The 23,808-nt window shown below is 33.9% G+C and overlaps 1 protein-coding gene across 1 annotated transcript in view; it reads right to left on the reverse strand.

The window, feature by feature from the left end:
* The window catches only part of LOC110376614 (orexin/Hypocretin receptor type 1), a 123,943-nt gene that overhangs the window by 32,803 nt on the left and 67,332 nt on the right, over positions 1 to 23,808 (reverse strand). The window contains exon 2 of the mRNA XM_064041539.1: positions 6,616 to 7,283. Within this exon, the coding sequence (XP_063897609.1) occupies positions 6,616 to 7,209 (594 nt within the window). The 5' untranslated portion in view covers positions 7,210 to 7,283. The remainder of the gene's footprint in view (positions 1 to 6,615; positions 7,284 to 23,808) is intronic.

The following is a 23,808-nucleotide window of genomic DNA, read 5'->3' on the forward strand; positions in this document are numbered from 1 at the left end:
CTTTATGTACAAAATTGGTACATTGGCGGACTTAATGCCATATTCTCTACCAGTAAACCTCCGGGTTAAAGTAGATAACAAATAGTACATAACAAATACCTGTAGCTACTACATTTATATTATAGGTATGCATATCTATAGTCTAACTTCCAGTCACAGTAGCCATTTCTACCACAAATACAACGTTTTTCAGGCCGGTATGCGTCCGTTTGCTTCACTGAGCATGCCTGTGACGACGCACTACCTATGTACCTAGTGCCAGGAATATGTCTCGAATGTTCCAGTAGAATTGACAAGTTTAATCATATTTCTGAGGTACGAGTTATAAGACAGGTCTAGCCTTATCTTTGCTATATCAAATTCAAATTCAAATTCAAAATTTATTTATTTATGTTTGTACATAATATCTTAATTAGGTCTAACATTTTAATTATTCTAGGTAAATAACATTTCGGTGCCTCTATAGAAATGAATCTGTACCACAGGCGTTGCGGTCACTTTCAATTACTGTCATGCTATGATTCATCCTTAACAATATTTATTTTATATACTTCTATATATCTAACACACATATCGTCTTTAATTAAGAGTTTCATTGTCATGTCATGTATGTATATGACGGCTGCAAGCGATCTACATATACATAAACACCTGTATAACATATGGAATGCTAATAAAGTTGAGTATTGACTACATACTACCTCTTAATTTTTTCATGCATACATGTACATGGTTTTGAGTTAAATAAAAATAAAAATTCAACTCATTCTACGTTATACTTTTAAAACATTTATGTAGAATATAGTTATACTCAAAAACTTGTTATTAGCGAGACGCTCTTTTGGTACCTATACTTTTTTCTCAGAATCACAAAACTTCATCTAGACACAATCTAAGCAAAGCTAGTAGTATGAGTACTAGATAGGTATTTTATGAACATACCAGCTATTTAATTAATAGAAAAATATTATACATAGAAACATCCAACTTATTCAAACATCCGTTCATTCACTCAATCGGGAATCGAACGCGCGACCAGGGGCACGATTCTACTAATTTTACTTTAGCGACATACGATTCACATCCGACTGAAATCCAATCACGACTCAATTACGATTGAAGCGTATGTGGCATTCCGCTATTTTTTTCTTTTAAATAAACGTTTTTATCCGTTTATAAACTTCTAACTCCTTCTGGTTTTAGTTACCTAGTGCCTTTATACGCTCAAATAGAACAACCAATTCTATTTTCAGTTGCAAATCACTAGTTTCTAGAGTATATAAAGTACCTTTCTAATAATATCCCAACTATTTCTGGCTTCTCCTGAAGTTCTGAAGTTATGTATGAGAAAAGGGACCATTTACCGTTACCTTAATTTTATGAGTACTAGACCAAAAATAATGTTTCTAAGAAAAGGTGGTGAATATAAGTTTCGCTCTTTTCGGTCCTGTTACACTTAACTAATATTAGAGAGAACTTTAGACTTACCTAGAACAGCCCATATTTGAATTATTAGAGTTATAAAAGTTTGGCCAAGTTTTAGCAAAATTAGTTTTTTTTATTACTAATTAGTTCACAGTAATTTGGTACAATGGGTTGAGACCCATTAATTAGCAGATATTTTTATAATTGAAGAATATACTAATTGGGCATAGGAACGCAGTAAAACTTTAACTTGAAAACTACCTAAGTGCTTTTAAAAAAACTAGATTTGTGACTTGTTCACAACAAAAATATTACATTATAATTTAACATTACCTAAGTGCTTTCTTTTATTTTCTTATTTTGTTGCAACTAAAATATTACATTTTACTGAATAAGTAATACTTAAAGCCAACCACTGTAACCAATATCAAAATTTTGAATAATAACATCTATTGAAAACCCTCTTAACATCATACATTTTAATGGAACACATATGCTTTGATACCAAGAAGTAAGGAAAGATGCGGAGATGCCATAATGCAGGTAGGTCAGGTGCCTTCTTCTAGGTCAAAAACTACTTAAGAGTGATTTAACTAGGCGTTCGGGTTCTTTGAGACATCTGACAACGGCTTTTGGTATAAAGTAGTCGGATCCAAAGCCATAGGCGATTTTACAAAATCGAAAATAATTTGGACGTAGTTATGCAGCCCACAAGTCACCCGAAATCGAGTTATTGTGATTGAACAGCCTAAAATTTAGCATATGGTTATCTAAACTCAATATAATTCAACAATAAAAACTCTAGTACTTTTACTAGTTAGAATAAAAAAGAATACAACTGAAACGCGTAAATGCTTATATCTCAAATTCAACTTGAATTTGAGATATAATTCAACTTGAATTTGAGATATAAGCATTTACGCGTACAGTGGGTTGGAACGTTTCTGCATAACTACGTCCATTTATTCTTTGGCTGCTAAACAGCACTTTTCGAACGTAAAAATATTACAAAAGACAACCCCCAAAACGCCCACCCTTCACCACTTCCTACGTGTTTTTGCTGGGAAGAAGAAGTGGCGCAACAAACTCCCCAGCAACACAATGTTATGGCATCTCCGCTGTTCATTTTGTTCTCCATGTTAGATACTTGTGCGCTACAATGCATGCCTGGAATCCATTATCCGTGCCAAATAATGTTAAATTGAATTTACACCACATTATTCGCGAGGAGCGAAGTGTTAATACGTTGGGTGCACGGTAGTCGTAGCGCCAAGTCTTGATCGCTAAGAACGGTAGATGGAATATTTTAATACAGCGTTACTTTTGGTTTGGTTTATGGGAAACTTCTCAGTATTTGTATGTTAATTGAACTTTATAACATAGCAAATTAATAATTGAGACCATAATTTGAGTGGATGATAAAATAAAATAATTTAATTAGATCATTATGTCATACACCTCTACGTTAAACAAATGCTTATTTTTTGACTCTGATTCTAGCCTATTTTGTTGCATAAAACCAAAAATGATTTACAAATATTTTACGATAACAAAATTAATAACTTTAAGGAGCTGTAGTTACTGAAAAATAACATTGCTTTCAAAAATCATGTTTTTGTACTACATCATTTGATTAAACTAACAATTAAGTTATATCGGGTAGAACTTGGCTCTATTTTCACCATGAAGTATTTCTGATGGCATCTCGTTTAAGGAATGTGTTCGCTATAACAGCAAATGGAAGAATTTATGGGATATTGTGCACTTGTGTTCTATTTATGTTAGGACATATTTAGGGTTGACAATATTTCTGAACATCGGTGAAGGGAGAGCGTTTTAAGGATTACCTTTCTGTGTTTTATTTGATGTTCAAAATGTACAGATTTTCAGCCTTATGATTTTAATTTAAGCAACAGAATAAATTGTTTAATCACGATATGTTTCAATTGATTTTGTGGTGTAAGCCTGCCAAAAAAGACTACCATTTTTAAAGACACACTTTGAGGTCTGAATAAAAATAAATCCAGTCGTAACAACAACGCCTAGCCGAGCCGGGAGCCATTAAGAAATTAATTGAAATATTAATGTATCTCATACTGTATTCATGAAATATTTACAGTAACACTATATACAAACTTAAATTAAAGAAAATAACAATTAACAAAAAATATTCACATATTTTTTAAACCAAAAACCTTTTGTGTCCACTTTTTAGGAGAATACGTTACAAAGAGAACATTTTTGGGGATAAATGATTAATAAAATTTACTATATTTTTAAGTAACTAAATCATGAGGCACAAAAAGAGCCATTATCATAATTATAACCCAGAATATATTCGGCTCATTATAAATTACCTCCAAATTGTGGTAAACAAAAACTTTATTAATTAAAATTTGCTAAAGTTTAATATTTTAATTTCGTACGAAATTCATCGGTTCAGCCGATACGGGTAATCAAAAACCAAAATGTATTCAGAACCCGCAAAAATTAAACTTCTAGGAAATTGAAATACCTGATGAAACAACCAGCGACAAAGGAATTTATGTGACATTAAATATTTATCGGTATTTTGACTGAATATTTATTTAAATAAAGCTACAAATTATCCTTATAAATGTTTCAAAAGCTCTTCGTATCATACGCACTTTTTTTAGGTGGCTATCATAGAATCAAGTGGTCTTGTTGTGGGCATAGCGGAAGGGAGTGTCAGACTTACTGACTAAAACCCACCATGTTCCTTCTGAAGCCTTTTGTGTACCAGGGTTGCTGTAACTCTTTCGAACCATTCTGTATCCCTAGTCAATTGTCAACCCTATCATGACAGTTGTCTACAATGATTTACGCTACTTACTATGTAAAGAATTGTATTCAGATACATATAAATATTATAAATAATCCTTGAAGTAATAGAAAAAAAATAGTAAGCAATAGGGTTATCTATGTATTTATTCAAAATAGTTCCTTTCACTAGATCCTTTTACCAGTAGATATTTCAAGCCTTTTTGGATCCAATCAATTATTCCCGTAAATATCGTCCATATATCTACATGGTAACGATTTAAAGTGTCAGCCAGAGGGTCCGTACGATAGAGGAAGGAATGATAGAGGAGATGCCATAAGGAATGTAGGTCAAGCGCCTCTTGTAGGTCAACGTAACGTATGGTAGGTGTGATCAGTTACTAGAACTAACGAGGCATTCGGGTTCAAATCAAAACCAATGTATCAACATTTGTCAAAGTCATGCCAGTTTTTCTCATAATTTGATCACAATAGTTTTAAGATTTTTATTTCGACAGAGGGTAAGCCTGGTGTTCTGTAATACAGGACTAAACTACTTCAGACCCCAGTCTCTATGTTTAAAGCAACTTGTATATAAAAAAAACTTGTATAATTTTGATGATGAGAAATAAAATAAATCAATGATTAAATATAATTAATGGTAATTTTATTTTAAATAAAATAAATCAATGATTAATTATAATTAATGGTAATTTTATTTTAAATATAAAGGTCTGGTATTAAGAAAGCGTGTAAGGGCTGAGCTAGTAACGTTCCTCGTCCCTCGAACACGCGTATTTCAGCGCACTTCTCTCATAGGAGATTTTGCATCGATTTATGACATCTCCTTTCATTTCATTCTCCATGGTTCGTACGGAAATTAATAGCCAGCTTCAATGATTGATATCGTTGATAAATGGTACATCGTACTTGATACGATGCTATCTATCAGTTAAAGTATCAGTTAGGAGGTAAGATGAGTTTAGCTATCGGAAGCTTGTAATTAAGTTAGTGAGGAATTGGGTAACTAAAGCTTGTTTGGTTAGTTACGGGATCGGTGACTATTTTTTATCATATGGGAGGTTGATTCAGTTAAAAGTTTTGAGTTAGTTAAAATGTTTTTGCAGTAAAATAATTCCAGTAAAATAGACATAATTTTGTTATCCAAACATATTAGTCTGCGTTCAGTCACGGTAAAGATATATTTAAACTGTGGTTCAGTAGTATTCCTGAGCGAAAAATTATGTTGTTTGTTTAAAATTTGACCTGACGAGTATTTTTTGGGAAGCAGAATATACTATGATTATTTGGGGATCTTCTTGCATAAAAAAGGGCTAAATATGAAAACAGTTAATTTGATTTGACAAGAGTTATTAATTGCAAAGAAATTCAATGCACTAGTCTAGAAAATCTATGAAGAAAAGTAAATGAAAAGAAACGATAAACATGAAACTGTAGTTAGTTACTATGAAAACAAAAACAAAGCTAGCTATTAAATAAAATACTACACAGGATGTAATTAGTTCGTCCGTCTGTCTATCCATTATGTCTTTATATTAGATATATATGTATGTATGTACATGTAAGAAAATAGTGTGAAAATATCGGGTGTGTCGTACCTAATCACATTAAATTAAATACGCTAATATGCCAATTAATATATGTCGATTAACACAAAAAAATGCATTTTTCAAAGTAAATAGAATAAAATAGTGCGAAAATTAGAACACTATATTAAAATAAGAGTCATTACAAACAACTGAAATTCTCCCTTGAAAACTGACAGCTGTTAACTGGTCAAAATATTCGATATACTTATCGAGTACTCTCCTAACTTTGTCTCCGCATTAGACATGATGTTGTAAATGATAAAAACGAAAAATGACTCCTGTGGCTAAACCACTGAATGGATTAGGTTATTTTTTTTACAATTAGCCGTAGAATATCATAAAGTATATGCGATAGGATTTAATGTGATTAGGTATGACACACCCTGTTTATTGTACTTATGATCTTTTTTTCTTGATTCAGAGATGTTTTCTGAGGATACGAAGATCTTATTTTTAGCCCAACGGATATTGAAAAACGCGATGAACCGATTTGCAGAGGAAGTTTCATTAACACATCCTTCGCAGATTCTTACGAAGAAATAATTAATGAGTGTTATTTTTGAAGTCGTTTGTTTTTCTGTCTCTTACAATAGTTGTTAGTCTAACAAACCATACCTAGTTGTTTTTTGTAGATTGAAACATTTATATGCAAAGACTTTTCGTTTATAATAAAGGGATTGTGCATTAAATAATTCAATCTTATGATTGGTCAAAATAAACAAATCAATAAAATTTTGGCAACCAAACACAAAACCAATTCATTAACGACACAAGACAAACAAAACTGAACTCAACTCACCTGGAAATAGAGCACAATTCTGCACATAGCAGTCCCGAAGAACCAAGTCTGCGTCACATCCCACAGCACGGTGGGAGGCAAACAAATGAGAATCACCATAAAATCCGCCACGGCCAAGTTAACGATGAAATAGTTCGTCACAGTCCTCATCGAGTGATTTCTATACACCGCTATACACACTAACGCATTCCCTATCAATCCAATCACAAATACTATAGCATGAGTAGCTATTAACACCCACTCATAAGGCTGAGGAAATATGTATTCGATCAGCATATCATAGTACTGCTGTCTGGTCAAATTACAGTACTCAGGCTCTCCAACACAAGGAGTCTCAATTTCATCGTCTTCATAAATCTCTGTGCTATTATCACTATCTTGTATTTCTTCATTGTCTTTGTTAAGTGTTGTATTCATTATATACTCTTCGATCTCGAAAACATTGTCGGATTTGTTATCTCTTTTTGTTTTAATATCTAAATTTGTTATGCTATCTAATTTTGATATTGAGGTATTACTATAAACATCTGTTGAATGACATAGTTCGCATATTATCGACATTGTTAATGTCGTCAATATTATTTTTAAATCCATCTTTCTTTTTTAAGTTTGCATTTTTATTTGAATTGCTCTCATTTTGTTCGTTGGCAGCCAGGATTTTGCGCCATCTGTGAAAAAAGAGTATTTATTTAAATTGAGCAATTTGGTTTCCGCGGTGAATGGATCTGAATTCGTTATGGGAGCTTTGGAGTCTATTATTACGGGTCCTATGGTGTGAATTTTTGGTGATCCGAAGTAATTGTTTTGAACATGTCGACGTTAGGGAAGAAAGGAAAATAAAATGGGGCCATTTTTGCAACGGAAGTCATAATGGGGGTTGGGTCATTACGGCGTAGGGGACTGTTAGATATTTTCTTTGTGTTTGGCAATTTTCAAAAATGATCCTAATGATGGTGATGAGTTTTGCCACCCATGTAATCTACATTAAAATTTGGGATATTTTTCCTCTTCATGTAGCCATGATAATATATCATCAAGAGGCAATTTGTTAAATTAATTTGTTCTACGAGCTATGTGACCGTTTCAATGATATTGAATTTCAACATGATTCATTATGCAAATATTTCAATAATGTAATTAATTGTGACAAAGGTTTGATAGTAAATAAAAGGTAACTGGAACTTGATGATAAAGCACATAATATTAATTGTGTGGAATTTTATAAATGGTTTATTCGACTTTTGTATTGAAACTGATAAAATATGATTCAGAGTATTGACACACAGGTGTCAATTAATATCGCAACGAGAGTCACTTATAAGTACATAAACCTTTAATATTCGAACTCTAGGAGTTTAATAAAAGTTTACGAATTCAAAAAGCTCTGAATTTTAAACATAACGAAATGTCTTCAGTGAGCCCCAGGTGGAAGTTATTTTTCACCATATCACAAATATATGAAAATTTGGCCTAAAAACAAATCGAATTCGTGACCCGATATCTCAATACTTATAGAAAGATATTCCACAAAGCGCAAGTAATTGCTTGGTAGAACTAATTAATTAAAGCGTTCTCGTGTTTTGGGAATTAAACAGATACATGATGTAGATTACATTGAATTTATTGCGCACATTCTGCTCTGTCACAATCATTTGTTTTATTTGATAGCCGTACATCACTTTTGTGAGGCAACTACAGTTCTGTTTTATAGCGACTATGCGATCACGCAAGAAACTCATCATTATCATCATTTGCCTTTTTATCGTCCCACTGCTGGGCTGCGGCCTCCTCTCACATGGAGAAGGATTGAGCATTATTCATCAAGCTAGCTCAATGCGGGTCGGTGATATCAGACATTATAATCCAGGTTTCCTTGAGATGTTTTCCTTCGTCTTTAATTAGTCATTGGTGTCCAAGACATCCTTAGAAAGTACCAAACTTAGAAAAGTTGCATTGGTAATTGCCTGACCTGGAATCGAACCCACACCCTCATACTCGAGAGGTTGGTTCTTTACCCACTAGGCCACCACGACTATATTTTGAATTTATTGCGCACATTCTGCTCTGTCACAATCATTTGTTTTATTTGATAGCCCTCCATCACATTTGTAAAGCTGCAACACACGGAGTAAGGAAAGATAGTAATTTTATTCTCCATGCTACAACAATTTTGTTGTATAGTGCGATCACGCAAGCTCATCATCTGGCTAGCTTTTTCCCAACTATGTTGGTTCTAGTCTCCCGAATACAGCTGAGTACCAGTGTTTTATAAGGAGCGACTGTATATCTGACCTCTTAATCAACACTGGGTACTTGGTAAGACTGGTTGTCAGACTTACTGGCTTTTGACCACCTTAGGGACCTACAGTTTATCGTGCCTTCCGAAATACGGAAGAACTTGTTATGATTTCGTTATTTGGGCTAGTTTGATCGCCTGTAGTACCGTAATTCTTAAACGGATGAATCGATTTAAATGTATTTTTTTTAGTTGAACGCTTACCTTTTAAATTTCTATAAATTGTATCAGTTTCTAATTCATCAGTGGCTTTAAATTAACTTGTCTACTTTTAGTTACAGAGCTACATACATAAAACAAAAATACTATTCAATAACCGCTCAACCCGAACATAGAAAATAAACTACGCCATATTTCTCTTAATATCTTCACGCTAGTTACTCTAACGATACGGACAGACATAACCGCGTTTAACGATAGCTATTATATGACTGTGACTGAGTTTAGGGGCCGCTGGTGCACTTTGCTTTGGCAAATGGATGGTCGATAAAGTTGAGGAGTTTTAAGACGGTTATAGCTGGTGGGAGAAGGACTTATCTTCACTGTGGTTAAGATAAAATGATAGATTTGTTCATAGTGCAGTTTTGTACTTATGGTGGTGTAGAAATATAAGAAAGAAAATCATAGTCTTTTTGTTTCTATCTATACTAGTATAATAAAGAGGAAACATTTTTTTTTTGTAACACCAACGGTGTTGGAACGACTGAACTGATTTGAAAAAAATCTTGGAAAGAACGACTATCCCCGAGTAACTAAGGATATAAACTCTTTTGCAAAAAAAACGGGCACCTATGCGAAATCTTAGTTTTAAGGACTTTACGTGTATTTCAAAGGGTTTTAATGATTGTAATATGTTTCTAGCATCAAAAGAGTTAGCCGAGCATGCGTGAGAGTGTATTCTAAATTTGAATTTTGTACAATTGCTAAGAAATTGGTTAAACCTTGTTTTGGACTAATTGCTGGCAGAAAGTTCGTCGGTGTTTTGAAAAGTTTTTGAAGTGATTTTCAGGAAAATGATAATGCAGTTTTAATTAATAATTAATGTACTTTTTTGTTAGATCAAAACATTTTTGAAAAACTATGCGTATTGGATAAAATTCACCTGCTCTAAATGGGCTATACTGATGATTGATGGCAATGTTAAGAGTTTCGGTATTTTAGTGTAAAGCGTTCTATTGTTTAGATATTGTACCCACGTGTTTTAAAATATCGCTTTTTCATAAATAAGCACCATTTAGAAGAGTATCAGTACCTTTGGCTGCGACAAAACCAATTTAAAGTAAGCAGTGCCGATCACAACTCGCCTCCTATCGGACTTTGACATTTATAAAATACCAAACTTTGTGATAAATGTTAAAATTAACCACATGAAAAATGATGAGGAGGGTTAAAGCTATCTAAAAAGTCAAATTATTGCCTCGTTGAAGCTCTCGATAACTCCATAGGTATCGGTTTACTAAACGACGATTTAGCTGAAAGGGAGTCAAGAATTCAAAATTATTGCCCAAACGTATGTTTCTTAAGAAATGAGCAGAGAGCCAATTATTGTTATGATTCAAGCAGGAAAGTGCTGCAGAGGCCAGAAAATCTTGGTGTAGGCAAGTTTATTTAATAAAATGTCCGTGGGATGAAAACACGCTATTTGAACGCTCAGACTCATAGATCTTCAGAGGTCTACGGAGTTTCCCAAGAGACGAGGTTGTTTAAAAATCAGTGATTACGAGACCTTAAGACCTCGTGCTCACAGTCTATGCGCTATTTTCTGTATTTTGTAAAATTTCATGACTTTTAAAAATGTCAAAGTCCGATAGGAGGCGAGTTGTGATGGGCACTGCTTACTTTAAATTGGTTTTGTCGCAGCTCAAAGTACTGATACTCTTCTAAATAGTGCTTATTTATGAAAAAGCGATATTTTAAAACACGTGGGTACAATATCTAAACAATAGAACGCTTTACACTAAAATACCGAAACTCTTAACATTGCCATCAATCATCAGTATAGCCCATTTAGAGCAGGTGAATTTTATCCAATACGCATAGTTTTTCAAAAATGTTTTGATCTAACAAAAAAGTACATTAATTATTAATTAAAACTGCATTATCATTTTCCTGAAAATCACTTCAAAAACTTTTCAAAACACCGACGAACTTTCTGCCAGCAATTAGTCCAAAACAAGGTTTAACCAATTTGTTAGCAATTGTACAAAATTCAAATTTAGAATACACTCTCACGCATGCTCGGCTAACTCTTTTGATGCTAGAAACATATTACAATCATTAAAACCCTTTGAAATACAAGTAAAGTCCTTAAAACTGAGATTTCGCATAGGTGCCCGTTTTTTTTGCAAAAGAGTGTATTTATACAATTACGGAAAGAAGGACTCCTGGGATGCAGAGGAACCCGCGAGGAATCAGCAAGTAATCCTTAGAGGGACAATAAATATCACATAACCAATATTACAAACCCAAATAGGTTTTATGTATGAATGCGTCACGCGTGAATGCAAAACGTCAATTTGGAAAAACATTTCAAACTTATGACAACCAAAAGAGGGTCTTTTCAGTAGCTGAAAATACGGAATTTAATGCAACAAGTTGGCTAATCCGGCCTTTCCCATAAATCATTAAAACGGTCACTATTCACAGTATTAAATGATAATTCTGTCCACAGTTTCATTCATTGATGTCTCAAAAGGGGTTGTTTTAACCCCCTAATTAACCAAAATCCGGGTTCAGTTGAAAGTCGATTAATTAACGTACTAAATGTTAGACGACTAATTTAGAAAGGGTTGAATCAACGGGTGGTTTTCGTTCATTAGATAAGCTATTTTCTTTGGTAGGTTGACTTGCCATTTTTGAGCTCATTTTCTAATTTAGAAGAGTTCGTGAAATTACGGAGTCATTATATAACCGATTTTCTAAAAAAAGGTTCTCAATGTGGGTGCTGTATTAATGAACTCTAATTTTAAAAATATGTGAATTAGTGTAGTTTAAGAAATTAAAGTCTGGATATGGGTGAACGTTTAATTGAACGCAATATCTGATTTGAATCTCACTCGACCCAAGAATGTAAGACGACATCATACATGGCATTTCAAATTCCCGATTCAAACCATAAACAACAGAAAAGCTACAAAGGAGTTACAAAGACATTTTACCGAAACGTCAACGTCAAATGTCAAATATTTAATGAAAAGTCAACGTCAAAGTTGCGTGTCTCATGACAGTTAATAAGTCCCCAAGAGAAACACGAGTAAAGTTCAGTTCGTAAACATAAAATGGTTCAACATTAACTGTTTGACAAGGAATTTATTATTTCCCTCACGTAAACTTGGTTTACATGACATTGTATTTTCTGGTAACAAAATTGGACTCGTGAATAGAATACCTAGGGTTAAACAAAGTGACAGTATTTGAATTGTCTATGGTAATAAACGAAAACGTGTATCAAGGGGATCGCTTACGCGTCGCGAGACTAAGCGGACGTGTGTTCTGTTTGAGTAAAATGAAATAAACAATTACAACAAATAAATATATTTTTGCTCCGCCAGCATAAAATCTGTGTCGCGTGTGATTTGTAACGGATATATGAACTTTAACAACATGTACTAAATAGATCTATCGATATCTATAAATAGTGTTTTTCGGTAGTATGTCTACTTCCGAAGCGAGCCCGTTTGGTCGTAGCCAATTACTCCAGAGAAGTCCTCCACCGACACCTACCCAACCGCCACCCCCTAGCGCCTCAAACCCACCAGCACCTACGGAGAATGAACAGCCAACTAAAGTCATCAGTACCTCGGAGATACAGAGTTGGTTAGTATCTATAGATACTATCCTGAATGAAGTCTGCACCATTGTCGAAGGCAAAATGAACTCTGAACAGAAGCTTCGTGTCTCCACTCTTTGCCGTAAGGTCCAAAATGGGACATCTCAGATGGCGGTCTTATACCAATCATTGAAGGCAAAAACTATCCAGGCCCATACTACAATCCAGCACCTCCAGGATCAGCAGAATGTTGGGAACTCACTCCAGCAGTTCAGAGAGCTTGTAGAAGCAAAACTTAACCCGCCAGAAAATACTTCTTATGCTGGCATGGTTAAAAAGGGTAGCGACATCGTCCGTCCTGCGAACTTGAAATCAGTCGCCATCTATCCCAGCGATAAAACCCAGACAAGTGACGACACCAAGTCTCTTGTTCAAAAGATCATCTCCCCAGAACAACTGAAGCTGCAAGTTCGTGGCATAAAAAAGTGAAAATGGGGCGTTTTGATTAGCACCGAAAACATAGGCGATATTGAGAAACTTAAAAGTTCGGATAAAATAGTTTCATCTGGCCTTAAAATAGAAGAACCCTCCAAACGCCGTCCCAGGATTGCTGTTATTGGTGTCCCCGTCGCTCTTACTGAAAAAGAGGTCTTTGAATGTATTTACGAGCAGAATCTATCAGATAAGTTGCCAAACTTAACTCGCGAGTCCTTCTTAGAGTGCATCAAATTAAGCCATAAATCGGGTAAGAGAGACCTTTCTACTTGTAACTACATCCTGGAACTACCGGCTAGCATAAGAAAGGTTATCATTGACCAAAGCCGAATTTTCATCAATTGGACATCATGCCCGGTGAGAGATTTCACTATCGTCACCAGGTGCTTCAATTGCCAACAATTTGGACACGCAGCCAAGTTCTGCCGGAAACCAATCCTACCTGCAGCCACTGTGGAGATAGCGGACACTCCTCCAAGGAATGCAGTAACAAACCTTCCACCCTCTATGCGCATCGTGTAAACGCTTCAAGAGGAAATGTGACCATCCAACTGGTGATGTAAGTTGCCCTGCCCGTAAACATGCAGAAATGAATTATATTAACTCGATAGACTATGAAGGCGCCTAAGAGCGTCACCGAACACTTTAGTTAATTAGCAGATAAATAGGTAGTTTATATTTTAGTTTATTTTTCTTTTGTAAGTGTCATGACAACTCAGCTAATTTGCGATCTAGATAGTTTTTCTGTGTCAGAGTCTAAAGTATGTAATGTTGAGGATTGTAAACAACTTCTTCCTTCTGATGACAAAGCACTAACCTTACTAACACAGAATATTCGCAGCATAACTCGAAATATGAACGGTTTTGAAGTGTTGTTACAGGATCTCGACGTAAGCTGCGATATTATTGTCTTAACAGAGTGTTGGCTGTCAAAACAGAAGGATAACTTACCATCTCTTGACGGTTATTACTACTACAGAAGTGACATAAACATAAACCAGAACGATGGTTTAGTAGTATACATCAAGAATAATTTAAGAACTGTAAAAGAAGAACCAGTTACTCTGGATAGTAATTGTTTAATAATTAAAATCATTCCCGACACGGTAGTCATAGCCATTTACAGGCCTCCTTCTCAAAACATAGATAGATTCTTAGAGTCACTCGACACAAATTTGAAAAGTTTAACATCCTTCAAAAACATAATACTTTTGGGCGATATTAACATTAACATTGCTTCCGGGAAAATTGATGGTAATATTCATAATTATCTGAATATTTGCGCATTTCATGGACTTCTTCCAGCTCACTACCATCCCACGCATCAGAGTGGCTCATGTTTGGACCACATCTTTATTAAGTCAAAAAATCCATCCAAAACACTAGTTACTAATTCTACGCTTACCGACCATCAGGCTGTTTTACTAACATTACAAATAAGTTCACCTAGAAAAAACTGCATGCGTAGCTACACTAGAATTAATATGACTAATCTTGAGAATGACATTCGCGGTTTTGATCTCGACCCAGTTTATAATTCAGACGATGCAAATAGTTCTTTAAATTACTTCGGAAATTTATTACAATCTGCGATAAAGAAAAATACGTTTGCTAAGACAATGCCTAGAAAGTACAGTTGCATTAAACCTTGGATCACCCCTGGTCTCGTTCGATGTATAAGGAATAGAGACAGACTCCACCAAAATTGAAACTAGATCCTGATGACAAAGCACTTTCAATAACTTATAAAAGGTATCGGAACTTTGTAATAATCTTTTGAAAAATTAAAAATCAGTACGACAAAATGAATTACAGAAAGCTGGAAAAAATAATAAACTTCTGTGGAAGTTTGTAAAATCTCATACATTTCGATCAAAAAAATCCGAACCTCCGTTTGACATATTATTGGCAGATATCAACCCAAATGAAGCAATAAATAAAGCAAACGATTTCTTTATTAACGTTGGTAAAAACTTGGCTGAAAAAACACTTTACCCAAGTACCATTTCTCAACCCAACTCGACCGCGACGCCTTCCAAACTAAATTCTTTTGTTTTATTTGATACCGACGTTAATGAAGTAGTCAGAATTATAAGCGGGCTTAAGAATGCGTGTGCCACTGGGTGGGATGACATACCTAATAATGTTCTTAAAACATTTAAATACCTGCTTGCCCCTCCTCTAACCCACATCTTCCAACTTTGCTTATCAAAAGGTATATTTCCAAAACAACTTAAAAAAGCAGTGATCACACCTGTATTTAAATCTGGAGATAAAACAAGTGTAAATAACTACAGACCCATCTCAGTGTTAACAGGCCTCTCAAAAATTCTAGAAAAAATTATTAACACTAGATTGATTAAATATTTAGAAGATAACAGACTATTATCAGATAGTCAGTTTGGTTTTAGGGCTAAAAAATCAACCAGCCAAGCAGTCCATAATTTGACTAACTATATCACTACTAACCTAGATAATGGTATGCACACAATAGGGATCTTTCTAGACCTTGCCAAGGCCTTCGACACTATTTCTTGTTCATTACTTTTGCACAAGCTTGAATCACTTGGGATAAGAGGTAAACAACTCTTACTATTTTCTGACTATCTCAGCGATCGTTATCAATGTGTAAAAATAGGTCAGTATATCAGTTCTGATCTTAAAAATAGCTGTTTTGGCATTCCACAGGGTAGCATTTTGGGGCCCACATTATTTTTGATCTACATAAATGAGCTATGCAGCCTTTCGCTCCAAAATGGAGTTATAATGTCATATGCGGATGACACTGCTCTATTGTTTTCAGGCAAGTCAAGAGCTGAGGTGTATGATATTGCTCAAAATGGTTTTGACGTTGTGACTAAGTGTCTCCAGAATCACCTCCTAACATTAAACGCAGATAAAACCAATTACGTTTTATTTACAATTAGAAACAATAACATACCACTTAGTAACCTAAACATTCACGCACATATTAACTGCACGTATGCTGACAATGCATGCTCTTGCCCCACTTTAGCCAAAGCTGACCAAGTAAAATATCTAGGTGTTACGATTGACTCAAATCTAAATTTCCGTAAACATATCGAGTTACTATGTACGAGAGTACGCAAATTAATATATGTATTTAAAAATTTACGTAATATTGCCGACTACAAAGTAATAAAACAGGTTTATTTAGCTTTGTGTCAATCTATTCTTACATATTGCATAACTTCTTGGGGCGGTGCAGCTAAAACAATTTTACTCCCATTAGAACGTGCTCAAAGAGCAATTCTTAAGGTCGCTACCTTCCGCCCTTTTCGATTTCCTACGCACCAACTCTACACAGCATGCGATGTGCTTACAGTGCGGCAATTATTTATTTTAAACATAGTGCTACACCAGCATACTGCACTTCCTTTTGACCCTCTGCCTTCGGACAAGAGAAGGAAGGACTTAGTTTGCATAAAGCCTCAAATCAGACATGCCTTTACTAAGCGTTTTTACGTGTTTTTAGGACCTCTTCTATATAATAGGCTTAACAAAGTACTGAGTTTCTATAGTTTAAGGTATAAAAAATGTAGTAAGATGTTGTCAGAATACTTAGTGACACTGAATTACACAGACACAGAACAACTTCTAGAAATTTTGTCATAATATTTAGTCTGTTCTACTTGTTAATGTTTATTTTTGTATTATTCCATAGATATAGTTATATTATGTGTACTATTGTATGCTAAGCTTAGTTGTGTAGTTATTTATTGTAATAGAATATATTTTCGTTTTAACTAAAACTTTCTGCCATAATGAAACTGGATTGTAAGTGATGACCTGAAACACAGGTTTAAATTAAACCTAGTTCGGGCGGTCCACTATCAAATAATGCATTTTCCGAATCTATCGTTATTCATATTCTAGTTCTAGTATATTTGTAAGCACATTAATTGTATCATCCTTGTAACAGGAAAACTTGTTTCTGTTGGATTAGTGTTCTTTTTTGTAAACATTATTTTTTAATAAATTTTATTTTTTTTTTTTTATTTATTTTTTTTTTATTATTATTAACAGAGGTAGATAATATTCATTATTATGTTCACCAATTTAAATTACAAAAGAAAAAAGATTTTTGAGGTCGTACTATATTATCATCAGCTTCTTGCCCTCATCTCAATTTTGAAGTCGTAGTGCGTAACATGTATTTTGTCGCAGCCCAAACAATTAGCCCTTTGACTGAACAACTCCAATTGTTTGATTATTGAAAGGCTATTTCAGCCAGTTGCCTGCGACTTACCTACATAAAATCAAGATCTTTCAGCGTAGGTCCATAGGTATAATACGTACTTAAATATTTGTTGGTTTGAGAAGGTTTCACAGTAAAAAGGCCTAAAAGAAGCTTAATTTTTGTAAGAAAAAAACTAGTTACAGACAAAGTTTCTTATCAGAGACACATTAAATGTGCCACAATTACCAAGAACGTTCACTACGAACGGACAGTGCATTAATAAGAAGTACTGAGTAAGTACAAGAAGCAGCCATTTTGTTCCCTAGTGAATACTAAGCTAAAAAGCTACCCGCACAAACAGATCTTTCATTTCATTTCTTGAGTCTACAATTTAAATTTAAATTCTAAAAAACTTCTGTTCACTAAAAATGAGAATTTTGAGTTCTTACTTAGTCAAGTTACTCGATAAACTGGTGGATCCCGGCTAATATTTGAATATCTAGGGCATTCATTACGGGTAGTATAAACCAGAAAGTCTAACAATTAGTATTACCAAGGGATATTGGCTTGCCTGGGTAACTGAGTTGAATCGTTCCGATAAGCAGTCGCTCCATGTAAAACACTCGTACTCAGCTGCATTCGGTTAGACTGGAAGCCGACCCCAACATAGTTGGTAAAATTCAGGCAGATGATTAGAACTTTGTGTGACACAAAAATACGTTTGTGCTAACAAAAATAAAAAAGGCAATAGTAGCAAGCTTGTTACAATTAAAATGAAACATACTAAGCTTACGCTACGTAACAACAGGCTTAGATTTGTTTACGGAAGAGATCGGTCATATAATAATAGGATTAAAGATTTAGCTGTTGTAATTGAACGTAGTTTTACTTTGGATAATTTTATGTACAGGTTTATTTATTATAAAATTACAAAATCAAAAATGTTTTCTTTTAAAAATTGGTAAAGAATGTAAAAAAAAAACTTTTGCAAAAAGATCTTAGTATTCTTTTACCTTTTAGTAAATTAAATATTGTTCTGTGTAACTAAAAGATGGTATTGCTACATTGAACAGCAATAGACAATAAATGAAAAGTAAATAGATTAGTCGTAAAGAGAGCTTTTCAATTGAACTCTTTATTTATGTCTAGCACCTAACCATTTTTTAATATTTATTAAGAACGTGTCTGTGAGAACACTTCGTCTGAGTGTTGTATGGAGTGTTGTAAAATTAAATTCTGATAAAATCTAGACTTTTAATAGTAGCACTTGGTAGCTATTGTACAATAATTAAATTACTAATACTCTTTCAGGTATTCAAAAATATTGAGGACTATATTGGACTACTGATTGAAGGTGCTTACAAGATTGTTTTGTGTACAGAAATATAGCAGTAAATATAACAACGTGATGGTAAGTGCCTTTTAAACCTTGTTCTTTAAAACTTCGGTTTAACGAGCGCAAACTTTTTAAACGACTTCAAACAGGAAGAGGTTCTTAAATGATTTCACATCATGTTAAAAAAAAACCGGCCAAGTGCGAGTCGGACTCGCGCACGAAGGGTTCCGTACCATTATTTATAAAACCGCATCTACTTATTGCCGATATCGATATCGAGAAAAAATTTGCAAAAAAATCACGTTTGTTGAATGGGAGCCCCCAAAATCATTATTTAATTCTAGTTTTCAGTATTGTTGTTATAGCGGCAACCGAAATACATCATCTGTGAAAATTTCAACACTCTTACTATCACGGTTCATGATATACAGCCTGGTGACAGACGGATGGACAGAGGAGCGAAAACAATAGAGTCCCGTTTTACCCTTCGTGTAAGGAACCCTAAAACGACTTAACCAAATTAAGCCTCGCAAAAAAAAAACAAAGGGTTTCAGTAACGTAACCTAAAGATATTTTGACCCTTAAAACGACCGCAGCTATCGTGGCAACTACTTTTACACAATTGGGTGTGTCCGGCTGTATTAGTCGGAATTTATTCGCTGACCTTCCTTAATGCAGCTGGGAGCCATTTTCGTTTAGTTAAGAAAAAGTTGCCAAGACTTTTTTTTTGGATGTCTTAGAAATTGTCCTTTGTTTGTTTGGTAGTATCGTACTTTTGGGAATGAGGATCCTTAGTATTATTGGTAATAGGTCGGTTGTCATTAAGATTATTGTTTCTTTTTACACAAATTGCATGACTGTGCTAGATCAGGTATCACACTAAATATGTAGTTAATACGTAAGAATCAGGTAGCAACGAAACTACAAAATTTATGAAAATTCTAGAACAACATTTTTAATTAACTTTCGTGTCTAAAAATATAATCTGGCAGCAACAAAACTTCAAAATTTTGAAAAAAATCGATTACAATATTTTTTATTCTTTTACGTGTCTAAGATGAAATAATAATGAAATGGTAATAACTCAATGAGTCACAGAGAGAGATATAAGATACCAGAATAAACAGGCAGTATAAATACTGCTAGAAAAAAAGCATTACATTCCCAGTCGCATTTCTCAGAAAAACTCAAAAGCGTTTTTGTACACGACAGTACACGCCTCCATATTCCGACTCGCACACTCCCACACTCCCACAAGAGTGATTTAACACAAAATTAAACACAGTACCTACACTTCTATTACCAATTCATACTCGAATCAACATAACCACCAGTCACAATTACTGGGGAAAAAATGCACACAACAATTTTTCACCAGTCAGTCTAAACTTACCAAAGAAAAAAATGCTTATATTTTGTTTTTTTTTTTTTCGTGGAAAAAGTTCATCAAATATGTAAGAGCGAGTACACACAAAATTTAACGATGCAGCTTTAATGGGGCTTAAAACAAATGCTGTTTACTGCCTGAGTGACGGCGTCAAATGTTTTGTTTGTAGAAGTACCATTTACACTAGAATTTGAAATGAAAATTGAAATGTGTAAATGTATACACAAACTATTAAATGAATAAATAAATGACTGTATTATGGGTGGGAGAGTCGAAACAAAGCATCAAAAATAACAATTTTGAACGAATGAATATATGTATTTATTCATTCAGAACGAAATGTTTATAAATGTCATTCTTCGAAAAAGGTTTAGCATTTTGAGCTATTTTTTGTTTTTACAAAAAATAGTCCCGATTTTTACTTATAACTTAAACGCGATACTATATGCCTATGTGCGATACCTTTTTAAAATACTAATAATTTAACTAAAGTGTATTGAACTAAAAAAATATCTGAACTATAACTAAAAGCCACTCTTTAGACTAGAACTAAGACAATTAAGTCGCATACATTATAACGTCTCATAAAACAAAACTTATTCGATAACTTGTTAAAATTACTAATTTAACCTTTTGTTAATTTTCCTACACATTACAAAAGTGCGTGGCTATGAACTGCCCTAGAGGGTTGAGTATTACTCACAGTAAAACGTGACCTTTTTGATTTTTATGCTCGCCTGGTACTTAGACGTAGAAATTAAGGAGTTTTTTATACGTAATAACGAGTTAATTTCTTTTCCTATGCCTATAGCAGTAAAGTAAGTAATAGTAGATGGAATTGCTGCTAGTTTATCGTCAATACTTACATCATCTTGGCTTGGTTTTCAACCTAGCGAAAATAACTGCTGTACTATCATGATCCCCTAGTAGGATTTGAGAATAAAATTAGGATATAGAGGAACATCTAAAGAAATCAATGATGGATGGTGTGAAAGATAATAAAAACAACTCTTTCTATCACATTAATGTTTGTTGTAAGTTGTAAGAGAACCAGTATCTGGGCTCGCCGTTGTACATGAATTTTCCAGAATATATTATGAAAAAATGTATCTACGTGCAGTAAAGTATAAATAAAAATAAATGTTTTGCTGGAAAGACTGTCACTAATGAGATGACGTCAAGCAGAGAATTATGAAAGTAGAAAACATGCTGCGCCAACCACAAATAAAAATCTGAACAGGGGCGGTGAAATGATCCAAAATGGGCGAAGCCTTTTCTTAAAGAAGGGTTCTTAATTTTATCATCACGGGGAAGATTAATTAAACTTGCAAATTGATCCATCTCCAGCCCCTTTTTATTAAAAAATTTTCCTAACTTGAAAAAAGAGAAACCTTTTTTCAAAATGGCCGTTATAAAATCCTTGCTGAAATAGATAGATAGATAGATAAAACATTTATTCAGACAAACAAAAAGACACCACAAAGATACACAATAAGAAAAATAAAACAAAACAAGAAGTGGGTAGAAAGAGAAATGATGAATTAGTACGCGAAGGGTGTTTTAGAAACTCTGAAACGCACGTGTTTTATTTTTCAACGTGTAAACAGGTAATTTATTGTGTCCCTTTTAAACCTTTATGTTCATAATACGAAAGGTACTAAAAAGGTAAAGGTTCCATATAAAATAAAATAAAATGTTCGCACATTGTGCTTTGAGAAAGAAAATTGATTGCGAATTTAAGTCACGTCTTTCATATATTGTTTGACAGCTACAATACAAGTATAATAATGTACGATCCATTAAAAAAGTGGGACAAATAATACAGGGTTCGATTTAGTTTTAATAATATCACTCGCACAAAACATTTTTGGGAACACCTTTTATTATGAGTACATCCAAGGAGTGGAGATCCCTACACGACCCTGTGTTTCATTATAACTATAAATAATTTTGAAAGTTTTTAAATTTGTAATTGTAAGAAGTAATCAGAAGCAAGAAGCAAGGGCCGTACAACAGTAGCCAAAATAACAGGGTTGAAGTACCTAATTAGAGGGGCAGTCGCTTCAAGTAAAACAATGATACTGAGCTGGATTCTGTTACGGCCTTTTTACACTGACGGTTTTTTCGAACGAAAAAAACCGAGTAACATAACCGGTTCATACGGATAGTTTTAGGCTAGTAGCAATCTTAACATGGTTAGAAAAAGGGTAGCTTGAATTAACAAATAAAAATTGAAAATATTAAGACTATGACCATTTCACACAGAACCCTAAAACACTCCGCAGCTGCGAATAAAAATATGTCAAGTTTTATTGGTCCTCGAGGTAATAGACCTATTTATTACTTTATTGGGCGAGAACGTTATTTTCAGGATTATTTCCACTAAAGTTTCAGGTTTACTACAAAACTTCCAGTGATAAAGAGTTGAATAGAAAAGTTTTTTAATAAGGATACTTGGTTTTGGGGGTTTTAGTTTAAGTAATTAAGTAGTATTTAGGGTATTAGGTTTTTGTATTTTTTAAAGAAGAACATAATATCGTAGCATATAATACCTAGTTTACTGCATTATGTGCATATATCGTTTAATACATACGTAGGAATATGTAGTTTACCAACTTTTGGAAAGTCGCTCCTGTGATCACAGCAGACAATTTTTTTTCGTGGTAGTCTGGAACTCATAGCCTGCAATTTTTTAAGAAGTTCTTTTTAAGCACAGTGCTTTCTAAGCATTTCTCTCACTTTACATAAGAGTGATTGGCTAAGGAAAACGTTGGAAGTCTGGATACAAAAGTCGTACTTTTTAATTTGTATACAACTTGTGTTAGTAAATAACTTTATAATACTTTCTCAACATTTGCAAAAATCGGAACGTAAACACGCAATGACATTACCGTCCGGAATCCCTAAAATTGTCGTTCCACGTGGAGAGGAGCTAATCAAGACATAATGAGAGGATTATAAGTAATCTTTCTGTTTACTACGGATGATAGCTTAATCTGTGTTTTTCTAGGGGACCAAAAAAACTGTTTTTTTCCTTCTTTGATAATTTCAAATTCTCTTAATACAAAATAGTAACGACCGATCTGCACGGGACATATTACATTTTGCACAACGTATGAGTAAACATAGATGCACCCTCTATTGTCTAACTCAAAACGACTAATATAATTTGGAATTCATTGGATATATATTTGGCAATAGACAGCTGTTTCCTTCTATGTATAATTTAATACTTCTAATATTTACTAAGTATTTTTCCATGATGCGGGCAACACCTCGTAAAACAGTTAGGTATAATAAAAATAAACTATGTCGCGTTTTGAATATAGAAATCAAGAAAACTTTTAAGTCATTTGCTATGCACAAATTCACGAGACAAGTCGAGTATTACTCAACAGCGTTCTGCAAAACAAAATCCCGTATGTCTGTCTAATCTAATTTGTCCGTCGATTACGTCATTATCAAAACCAAAATAGATATAGCTCAATAAATAGACCAAACAAACAATTCAGAAGTGGCCTATTATGTTTTTTTATATATGTTTGCTTTGTATAACTAAGGGACTATTAGCGAATTTGGCTTCTCGACTCTTTAATCGATTTTATATTGTTTTGACAGCTGTGTTTATAAATCGAATCATGTGATCGATGTAGGTAATATCAGTACCTACTTACATTGAAGTAAGAAGAAATACATCTACGCCATTACG

This window comes from Helicoverpa armigera, chromosome 25 (assembly GCF_030705265.1).
Source record: "Helicoverpa armigera isolate CAAS_96S chromosome 25, ASM3070526v1, whole genome shotgun sequence".
NCBI classification, from domain to species: Eukaryota; Metazoa; Arthropoda; class Insecta; order Lepidoptera; family Noctuidae; genus Helicoverpa; species Helicoverpa armigera.